This window comes from Aplysia californica, unplaced genomic scaffold, assembly GCF_000002075.1.
Source record: "Aplysia californica isolate F4 #8 unplaced genomic scaffold, AplCal3.0 scaffold00734, whole genome shotgun sequence".
Taxonomy (NCBI): domain Eukaryota; kingdom Metazoa; phylum Mollusca; class Gastropoda; order Aplysiida; family Aplysiidae; genus Aplysia; species Aplysia californica.
In genome coordinates, this window is record NW_004798004.1 from 356,854 (window position 1) to 368,410 (window position 11,557).

An 11,557-nucleotide genomic window follows, 5' to 3' on the forward strand; every position below is an offset into this window, starting at 1 on the left:
ACAATGGCTTAGGGCAACTTCGGACACATGAAAATTACTTTCAACCCTTTGAGTCCTGACCTTCTCAGGCTACCATGCCCTTCTGCCTGAGCTTCTTAGCGATACACTGCTAACATTTTCAAGATCTTCAAAATCATTTTCCATCCCAATCAGGGTAGTCCTCATCATTACCAGTCAGCACCTAATTCAGAAAGATCTTCCAAATATTCAATAACGTCCTGTGTAGTAAACACTGTTTTCTGTCCGTGTTTTGTCCCAGGCGGGCCGGGTTAAGGATAGGATCTCGCTCACCGCTACGGTGGCTAGCCATGCAGGCAACCTTCCGCGCCACCTGGGAACCGGAGTCATGGGCTGAAACTCAAAGGGTTAAATTTGGTGACAAAATCAGTGATTTCTTCATGGAGCTAGTTAGGGTACAGCATGCCCGCCTACTGATACTGATTCCGTTCTTCAATTTTGCTTGTAGTATAGATTCCAAAAGTTTTTATTTATAGTCTTGTATTCATCTAAAGGTTTACACAAATTCACAATAAATTCCTTCGCCAGCCTGTTCATTTCAAATGGTTTACCATTTCTGTATCCTTTAGGGAAAAACTATATAGCCTAGAAGCCACTTATGTGCATAATTCTACTTTCACAGACTCCACTTCTGCATATATATAGCCAAGTGCTCATTTGCAGCTGGATGAAATGAGGAAAATAATGTGAGTAGCATTCTTAAAGGTACTGTACATCTTTAACATTGATGAAATCGAGAATCAAATTCACTTTTTTATTGTATGTAAATCAGTTGCCTTGCTGCTCAAATACACTGCTGGTTATAGCAAGAAAACAAGCAAAAAGTTAAAAAACTCAAACCCATCCAAATAAAAACAATGTAGTCACAGGTGAGATAAAGTCCAGTATTTATTACAATAATAAATTATCTTGACATTTTGTACAATAAAGACATGAAACATCATCTCTGGAACTGAGAAAAAGGCATGGACAAGAACCTCTCTGTCAGTCAGGTAACCAATCAAATTGTCACCCTCAAATGAGAAACAAACTCCACGGCCGTATGTAGGTACGAGACGATAATATTGGTCATTAAAAACAAATTGCCGTAACTCCAGAAAAGCTGAAATAAACTTAAAAGACACTAGAAAAATAGACCAGTTCTGCATCTTGGTTTTTGTTATCTGATGCAATATGAGAAAGTTTTAGAATATAATATTCTATCCTTCTATGATAAAACTTTACTATGTGACAAGAGCAAAATGCTCTGCGATTAGATTAGAAATCGGCAAACTTTCAAAGAAAATTCTCAAATTTTTTAATTCTACACTCGACACCATCGAACTTGTCACATGACACAACAGACCTCTGAGGTTCCTAACAGAAAAAGTCATAGAACCTTTCGTACATAATAATGTGGATAATCGTTTTTTAAGGTGCGACCCCAAAAATTTGAATCAAATTATAAGGAGGGAACCGGGTGGTGGAGGAGGATACCCTCAAACAATCTGACTATCTGCTGTTAGAGATGAATTCTGGCTATTCGATTCAAAAGTCCTTTGCAGCAATATAAAGATATTTAATAAAGATAGAAAAAAAAGACAAGTAAAAGCGGCATTCACTAGTCAGATTTCGCTACATCAAGCCATCTTTTAGACAAGACATGTGGTGTTGTTAGATTAAACACTGGTAAGTGTCAAAATTAAGATTAAGATTTAATTAATTATGCAGCTTTCAAATATGAACTTGCTCATACTAACGGAAGAATTTTTTATTTTTGGTTGCATCAAACATACTATCATCTCTTCATATAGGCTACTTGATAATATTCCAGAAAATACTTTTAAGAATAGAATTATGCAGATTTGCTCAAAAAAGTCTAATAGGGTTCATATCAACACGGAAGCAATGTCACCAATAGTTACAGAGTGAGCATTCCATCAAAAAAATACAATTGTATAAAAATTCCTTCTCCGTCCTTCATTAACTCACAGTACTTCTGGGAATCACATATGCACTGAATCAGTGGACACCAGGCATATTGTACGAAAAGAATTGGTACTGTTAACTTCAAACAATACCGACAAAATTGTTCATTCTCACTCAACAGAACTAATCGTATGACTTGACAGAAATGAAAGGATGGACTCAAACATATTCAACCTTTCAGATAAACCATGATATAATACAAAAATTATAATGAATCTTTACGTTGAGAGAAACCCAAAAGGGCTATTTACAGTCATTCGGTAGATGCCCTTTCATGTAAATATTATATTGTCATGTAAACACACATTGGGGCAGTCAAAAGTAGTGAAAATCAAAGGGGAAAATGAAAAACAAAAACAAAAACAACCCCAGTGCAATACGTCTGTGGAGTAAAGGTAAAGATATCATCCATAGATATTGTGCATACCCAAGCCCTGTTGTCATACAAGCACTAAATGCGTATAGAATAAGAATAAGAGGATATCAAGACATTTTCTTTTTTTTCTTTCTGAACAGCAATGTGCTAGTCATAGACAGTCTGTCTGGATTTTCTTGTTTTAATCACAGCCCATATTTTCGTTGAAAGCAAAGAATAAACAAGTCACCTCTTTCACCCTGTCAGCAAGTAAAAGGAAACCGATATATATATTCTTATTCAACACTTTCCACAAGAATTTCACAATTAATGAATCCTTGTTTGCAGGCTGGTTTGTTAAAAAAAAAAAAAGACACATAGATGTAGTAGTTACTAAGCAACCAGCCACCACTTCTGTTTTACAAAAGAAAAAGAAAACGATTGTGAGAACAAACTGCCACTGAGCACCACGACCTATTGAGACAAGCATTCATTCAGCACTCTATAGCTTTAGCAAACGTCCTTGAGATAACAGGCCTTATCTCTATGTTGGCTACTAATACAACAGCACTGTCAGAGTGACATTGTTTTCATAACATAAAGGAGACGGAGGAAAAGTAAAAGATAGCTATAACATATATATATATATCAAGAAAGACTATTAAGGACAAGAAGTGCAAGAGAAAGACAGAAACTACAAAGGGACAAGAAAAAAAGGATCTACTGATGTCACTCCAAAATTATCATTAGTTTGCCAGCTGTCTGGACTAACAATTTCTCTTTCTACATTGCAACAAATCAGACCAATCTGAATATAAGATAACCTGTTTCTGAGAAAATTTGCTCCAATTAAACTTCTCAAAATTCAAACCAAACAGATCACAAAAACCCTATAGCGTACAAGTATTTCAATTATTATATCCATAAATACTTCTTGAGGTTTCAAAAGAAAACACAAAAACAAAAAGCACAAAAAAATATAACCTCATTAGAAAAAAAAAATCTATCTATCTTAAAGAGTGCAAGCAGGCCTCACAAACATCACTAGAATGATCAACTAGCAATCAACATTGCAGTCACCATATATCTAAAGAAGCAAATTAACAGCTTGCGTACAATGTACTCATTACCATAAGCTGAAGTTTTAACCCTCTCCCATCCCTTGACGCAATAAGCACCACTTCCAAAGCAGAGCATTTTGTACTCTGATAGAACACCAGCAGGTTGAGAGAAAAATCTTGATGGAAGGACAAGAAATATTCAGACTCCTTCTCTAAGATTCAAATCTCAAGCTCGGCACATTGGTCAAGTCAGTAAGTTTTAGTAGAGGTTTTATGGCCCTCACAACTGCATAAGGTCATTTGAGCGCCAGAAGATTAGAGCTGTTACAAGAGAGCAACAAACATAAAAAAGAAGAAGGGGAGATAAGGACGATAGATGTTTGATAGGAAAGAAGAAGCAAACCACACCAGAGCACCCGCCAACCACCCACTAGGTCAAGTCAAACCAAAACTTCAAGTCACAGCAGCTAGAACACACAGGGAAAGGGAGAGCAAAATTGGCACTAGAGCATACTAGTTGAACATGTGAGCACACCCCTCAAGAATTTCTTTGATAAAAATATCTGAGTTGTAACTCCCAAGATGGGTACAGTTATCCAAGTTGTAACTCCCAAGATGGGTACAGTTATCCAAGTTGTAACTCCCAAGATGGGTACAGTTATCCGAGTTGTAACTCCCAAGATGGGTACAGTTATCCGAGTTGTAACTCCCAAGATTGGTACAGTTATCCAAGTTGTAACTTCCAAGATTGGTACAGTTATCCGAGTTGTAACTCCCAAGATTGGTACAGTTATCCAAGTTGTAACTCCCAAGATTGGTACAGTTATCCGAGTTGTAACTCCTAAGATTGGTACAGTCATCCGAGTTGTAACTCCCAAGATGGGTACAATTATCTGAGTTGTAACTCCCAAGATTGGTGCAGTTATCTGAGTTGTAATTCCAAGATTGGCACAGTACATTATTCAACCGAACATAAATTCCACAACAACAAAAAAGTACAGGACAAAGCTCTGGGATTTTAAAAAACTACACAAGCAAAGAAAAAACTCATTATTCAACCGAACATAAATTCCACAACAACAAAAAAGTACAGGACAAAGCTCTGGGATTTTAAAAAACTACACAAGCAAAGAAAAAACTCCTGAATCCAGCAAAAAGCTAAAAGCTGCAGAAAAGGAACATGTTAACAAGAAGAATACTAATCTCTCCAGCCACACAAGCCGAAGGACACGTTGCAAGAGCCAATCATAGAAATCATATATATACAAAAGTACGAAACTGAGAAAATAATCAAATATGTTACCTCTCCACAGAATATATATTCATTTTAATAACACAAAAATAATCAGTATCACAATGCTAAAGTATAGCACATCACATAAATATAAATTCTTACGGCATAACCAATTGAAAATCTTGTACTCCATGATCTGTGAGAAATTGGAAATCTCCTCAGGACAACCCAGAACCAGTAACCTCTTCAGCTTTCAACATTGAGAAATTGCACATAAAAATCATAGTTCTTTCTTCACATACATGATGTGAAGGCGATTTTCATCCCTCCTCAAAGCTGTCACAACTAAAACAGTTTTTATTATTTTTTAAGGGGGGCGGGGGGGGGGGTTCCCCCATCCCCTTATCAAAATAGAAAACAAAGATAAGCAAAATCTTCTACATGTGGGATTTTAAAATTGCAAAAATTATGATTTTCAAATACAAAACTTATTCCAGCCGACAAGAAAGGGGAAACTTAAAGAGAGCAGATTTTGCAAAGAGAAAAAAAAAGGAATTTTTTGATAATGTTCTTTAGAATCCAATACAGCCCATGAGAAAAGTACAGGACCACGAACACAGATAAAAGATTGAAAAAAAACAGAATGTTACGTCTGTTCAGCAAACATTGAGGTTGGTTAGTTATGGAACTGAAAAGTTGGTAAACTAGATATATATGCTTTTTTAAAGGTATTAGTTCTTGAACAAACCAAAACGCCATGGCCAACGAAGCAAAACTGAGTATGTGGAATGTCAAATAAAGAATGTTTAAATGTATTCGTAAGTTTTTTAATGATCCCAGTCTTCCCTCATCAGATACACACAGAGTTGTCAGAAACAATTACATATATCCAGCTTCAAACCCCACAATACTACAGCAAAAAGAAAAAAGAATGTACCAAATAAAAAAAACAACTGCTTTTAAACAAACCAAGAAACACAGAGGGGGAAAAAACAAAAACAAAAAACCCAGAACTTGTCACCTCTGTACAGATGAAATGTGGTTTACGCGACCTACGACCCACAACAGGATTTTGACTGAGAGTAATTTCATGTGGAGGGGGATGAAGAAAATGCAGTCCAAATGAGTTCAGGAGTAACTCCATAGCTCTAAAGAGTTACGAGTTACCGATCAATACAAAAGATCATTATAAATTCATTAAGCACAAATTTTGTGACAATACAAGAATGTGGTTCAAACAATAGAGCTTCCCATTGGACAGGCAAAGACTACTTTGCCCTATCACATGTGACAACCCCCCCCCCCCACCTCCTCTCAACGTGACCCCCAACATCCTTGAGACCATGCAGAGTTCAGTCAGAGTCATCAGAGAAATGGATGGCTAGGGCAGCTGTGAAAGAGAGACAATTTGGGAGATTGGAGGGAGCAACAGATGGTATGTCTTTCATATTATTTTCATTTTCTTCTTTTGTTTCTGAAAATCCTGATTTTGACCTTGCACTGAACGAAAAATCCATCAAAACAATTCCATCCTTTATGGGTCCAGTGAGGGGGGAACGTTGTTTTCTTTGTCTCAAGTTGTCCAACTATCACTTTTGTTTTTAAAAGTTTAACCCTTAAGATTCTGGTCCCTGATAAATGTCTGCCCGATAATCCCGCGCGGCGCTCCACAGCTGGTCCCTGATCAGTCGTCGTCCCGCGCGGGCAACGCATTTCGTTTACAGCAGGGTCTGCATCTGTGTGCTAAAATGTGTGTGCGTCAATCTGCTTGTGCCTGAGTGTCCATCTGAAACTTACTGCTTTGTTTTGCAACGCGAGGCGTTGGTAGAGATAACAGAGCGTCGGTTGAGACGTTCATCCAATGAAATATGAGCATTTTGACCCAGTTAGACACTTGAGGGACTCGAAAGGATATTCAGGAAATAGGACTTTCATCTTTCAATGCAAACACCTTTCCTCACTTTTCAAACGATCTAATTCTTACACCAAACGTTGTTTCCTGATGTAAATAATCATATTTGGTGGTTTTTGAACCATTGTCCTACCAGAGGGAGACATTTGAGAGCAACTGAATAAAAAAAATATTCGGAAATTATCCCATTTTTTCCCCCTTTCGAACGATAGCTGATAAGCAGCTGTTCGCAAGTTCATTCATAATAGGTGTGAAATCTGGAAAACTCTGGAAAAGTTATTCGATTTGGTGTAACTTCCAATCTCAGCGTCTCTGATCTACCGACGAGGGGATAATGGGATTATTCATGTGATCGTAACAATTATTCATTGATTGTATCAGTTTGCTTTAAAAGATGAGGTGTTTCCCTGACCTGCCGCGGCACGCTCGCGTGACCAGTGCCTGAACCCGGCGCCCCACGGCACAAGCCCGCAGGCGACGTAAGTGGGTCATCGATCAATAAGAGCCCTCTTCCGGTTAACCCCGCAGGACTAGAGTTAATGTTGTTAAATATAACATTAACTCAAGAAAAACATAAATTCAAAGAATAATTGAATAATGGCACCACAATCATTCTCCATTTCTTTACTGTTGCAAGAAAATGAATAGCTTTGTCTGACCTTGCTTTGCAGCCTGAGTAATACACACTCAGAGTTATTAAGTGTTCTTGCACTGGTTACTGACTTAATTAGAGTTAACTTTATTTCCGCCTTTCTTATGAGACCTGCTGTGTATAAAAATCTTGTTGAATCAACTGTTCAGAAGAAAAAACAACCCAAAGGCCCCCTAAAGATAAAAGAAATTTATGGTCTTCATCATTTCCTCAGAAAACAAATGGAAGATTAAATGGTCGCCTTTAAGCACAAAGAGGCTATCCCGCAAAATGCTGTTTTGAGAAAATCGAAGGTAAAGTTTGTGCCCCTTGTTCATTTTCTTTAAAAGGCAAGGAGAGTTTTCTCTTAAACCAAACAAATATACACACCAATGAAACCAAACTTCTCCTATAGGTAGGGCAGTGTCCACTTTTTGTGTAGGTCAAGATTTCTGGAAACCCCCCAAATCTGGGTTAGCCCTCTTGTCCTTAAAGGCGACCAAATACATGTATTGCCTTAACAAATGTGACCAATAAGGTTATGAGTGCGATCTGGCAGTTCGAAACAAAACATTAAATATTACCCAGATTTTCCTGGCACTGTGGTGACCCTGTCTCTTCCTACATACTAAAAAATCTGAAGATTACTGAGATGGCACGCTACTCACCAACAATAATGCCGATGATGATGATGACAATGACTGCCAAGATGATCCTCATCTGTGAAAACATGAAAGAGTATCAATACAAATACAGTCAAACCTGCCATGACGGCCATCTGTACAAACGGCCACTTTCCATTTCCCCCCTTGTGGTTTTTCTAAATAATCTAACTGTGTAAAATCGGCACCTGTCCAACGCGGCCACGGCCACCCTATTTTATCAACCTGTGACCAAATTTACCTGCCTGAGACGGCCAGGCTTTGCAAAAAATTATGCATTTGCCCCTGACGTTCTGGACAAGTCATCCTAATTAATTCACCTGTCATTATTGTCAATCCCTCCAATGGATGAAACGGTCATGCTGCTTAGGGCATTCCCAATGTTTACAGGCTTACCCAAGTTGACCAATGGGTAACAATAAATTTTCAGCTGCAAGGTAAGGAAAGTGTGTGATCCATCATGACCTATAAGCCCCGTCCACAATTCAGTCCATAACAATGGAAGTCAACACAAATTCACGACAGAAGTGTCTCCAGTTCGCCAAGTGGTGGCGACCCATTTGTTTGTTTAACTATGGCACTTGGCCTTCCTCGTCTGACAAATGTCGTTGTTTTTTGTTTTTTTTACCTTACACTGCACCATAATTTTACAAAATAAATAAATAAAACTAACAACAAAAGTCCCACAAAAAGCGTCCTATCCTCTCCCCCCTTTCAAAAGACCTCTTCCCCACCCAACCCCCAACATTTTAATGAGCCCTGCGCCTGCGACCACCTCCACTTGAGACCTCGTATGTAAATAGTTTGGGAATTTTTTTCGTTTTAGACCTGTCTATGAAAACCGTCTTACACAGCCATTTTTCTCCTCGACAATGCATGGCCATCTTACACAGGCTTGACTGTACTGAACTGACAAGAAGGGAAAAGAAGGAAGGTAATAGACAAGACTAGCAAGAACATGGCGCAACCCCCCCCCCCCCCAATTAACCCCATCAGACCGTATTCCTGGTACACGGGGAACACATGAACCAACATCCTTGACTCGAGCTCTGTACGCCCCATCAAAGATGCCAGGTACAGGGTAAAGTTAATGTCAGGCGGGCAAGTCTGACAGGATTAAAAGACAGCATACTATTTATGCCCCCCCCTCCACCATCCCACACACTAATTCACTACAGGTATATGTGTAATAGACATGACAGTTGAGGGTGAAAGATGAATACCCACCCTGCAATTTTTCCACCACATGTTTCTCTGTAGGCTTTTTGCTCTTGACCGGAACATGTCAGAGTTACTGGACAGGCTCTCTGTTTGCAATGAATAAAATGTTAGAGGGATTTAAAGACAATGTGAGGGGCTTATGCAAGAAATTCAGATTGGCAACCATAATAATAGTAAGAAGAAGAAGTTGATGTTTAGAGCAGCCACTCCCTAATTGCATTCTCAGTCATTCAAGCTCACGAAATTATTCACATTCATCATTACACACACGTTAACACACACGTTAACACACACACACCTACACTTGTATACACACACAGTAACATATACACATGGGTACGCACATGAACTGAATCACGAAAAGAGCATCTGAAAAAAAAGGGCAAGTGAAACAGAGCAAACAAAAATATCTTAAAAAAAAAAAAGAAACAACCTAAAAACACAGGGGAAAAAAAAAAAATCCCAACAACCTCAAAAAACACAAACTGTGTGTGGTCCTAACTCAGTCAACTGCACAGGGCACTGACCTGATTTATCTTGCAAGTCCTCCAGCCGATCTCCTCGCTCAATAACTTTGTTCACGTTGGACTTCATAATGTCCACTACATCGTCCACCTGGTTCTGTAACCTGCACACAAGAAACACTTCAGATTTAAGATCCATTTCCAACAGGATACTGCTCAAACAGACAGATATATACCTTGCTGGACACTTACTTCAGAAACCATTAATAAGAAAGATTACTGACACCAAACCATTCAATGATTTTTGAAAATTAAACAAAATTAAATGGTAAAGTTATAAAGCAAAACAATACACCTGCATGAGCAGGTACATTTCTTGATGCAGAGACTTTTTAACCTTCAATGAAAACTTCGTTTCAGAAATTTTGATAAAAGTCCACAAAGTACTAAGAAAACAAAGCTACTATTTACAACAATAACACTGTTTCAACTTACTGAGAAACTTTCCGGTCTGATCTTAGTTGGCCAGTATTCACCTTCGGGCCTCTGACGAATATATCAAATACATGAAATTAGGAAAATTACATATTTGTTTTAGTGATATTCTTATGCACCTAAAAAACAAATTTACACCCACTGCAATTAATAATTTTTAAAAATAATGGCACACTGCCAAATTTAAATCTCAAAAACAAAAAAAATTCAACTTAGAACGTAAGTTTCTTTCTGAAAAATTTGGATGTAAATAGCAGTATTTCAGATCCATATCAAAAGCAAATTTACAAAGATATGGATACTAGAAGATATCATTCAGATATGATTTAAAAGTACATAAAATCAAATATGGCAAACAGGATAATGGGCAAGTAAATGCTCAATGTATAAAAAAAACAATACCTGAGAAAAAAATCTTCATCATCATCAGAGTTGCCATCCAGTAGCCCCCTCTGCAGATGAACAACAGAGATTAGGTAAGGAAAGGTCCACTCCACTGTTCATAAAACTAGAAAAAACATTGTGGCCAATATAACAGGTCACATTAGTTGAAGAGGTTGCATAATCTGCATTCAAAACCATAAAAGTATGTTCCTAAAGAAAATATCAGCATTCACTGCGAAAAAATTTTTTAAAATGCATGGAATCTTTAACATACATGTCTTATTAAGAAACATGTGAAAGGTACATTTATATTCGAAAAGAAAATGATTGTTGAAAATACACCAAAACATCTAATGAGAACACAAATGACTGATAAAACTTTAAACTAAGACAATCTCTACTGTTCAGTTGTGATAATGAAGAGTATATTAGAGAGCTGGCTATCTACGAAAACATTCTTGGACGGTCATGACATTTAAATACACTATATATATATATATATATAAGTAATATTATATATAAAGTCCCGATGCAATTATTAGGCTATTTTACCCGCTCTGCTTCTTGGGACCGACCGAAGTCAGAATTATCAGGCATTCTTGCGAATTTGGGTGGCATGTTGACAAGTGTGTTTTGTAGCACCTATGAAAAAGAACCTGCAATCAGGAAGAGAAAAAAACATTGTTTATCTATTCATACTATTATTTGTCTCTGAAGAATAAGTATGCAGGATTGTTTTGCTACTCAATGTGTAATATAACGGCAGCAAAACTGACCTTTGTCCCAAAAGCCTTTTTATCAAGCAAGTGGCTATTCTCTAGCGTCACGCTGGTCAATAGATCGATTGCTATTCTCTGACGTCAAGTATAGTTGCACATGCTGCTTCTCCATAGCTTTTTATCTCTCCTGTCGGCACGTTATGGCCCTACACAAACCCTCATAAGGGTCGGAATTTCTTCAGAATGCGATCCACCATAGGTGGACACTCAGCCACTACTCAATGAAAGCTCCAATGATAGAAGAAGGAGGAATTTCTGTGTCAGATGGGAGAGCACCAGAAGCGCCAAAAACCCTCAGTCACAACCAGAAGTACAAGAAGGCGCCTCTGGCACTGAACTCAGCGGCAACACTAATGGATAACATGCTGACAGG

The 11,557-nt window shown here is 37.9% G+C and overlaps 1 protein-coding gene and 1 long non-coding RNA gene across 2 annotated transcripts; both read right to left on the bottom strand.

The window, feature by feature from the left end:
- Positions 1 to 888: 888 nt before the first annotated feature.
- Positions 889 to 3,731, bottom strand: LOC118478611. The gene is made up of 2 exons (XR_004859172.1): positions 1,071 to 3,731; positions 889 to 1,031 (listed from the first exon to the last, which is right to left on the bottom strand). It is a non-coding gene; the product is annotated as an uncharacterized LOC118478611 (long non-coding RNA).
- Positions 3,732 to 5,166: 1,435 nt separating this feature from the next.
- On the bottom strand, positions 5,167 to 11,061 carry LOC101852799 (vesicle-associated membrane protein 4; the record flags this gene model as incomplete). Its single annotated transcript, XM_013088385.2, is given in 7 exon segments — positions 5,167 to 6,026; positions 7,848 to 7,899; positions 9,069 to 9,148; positions 9,590 to 9,690; positions 10,022 to 10,072; positions 10,424 to 10,473; positions 10,958 to 11,061. Coding segments are annotated over 7 exon segments (438 nt in total). The 3' UTR covers positions 5,167 to 5,988.
- Positions 11,062 to 11,557: the final 496 nt, after the last annotated feature.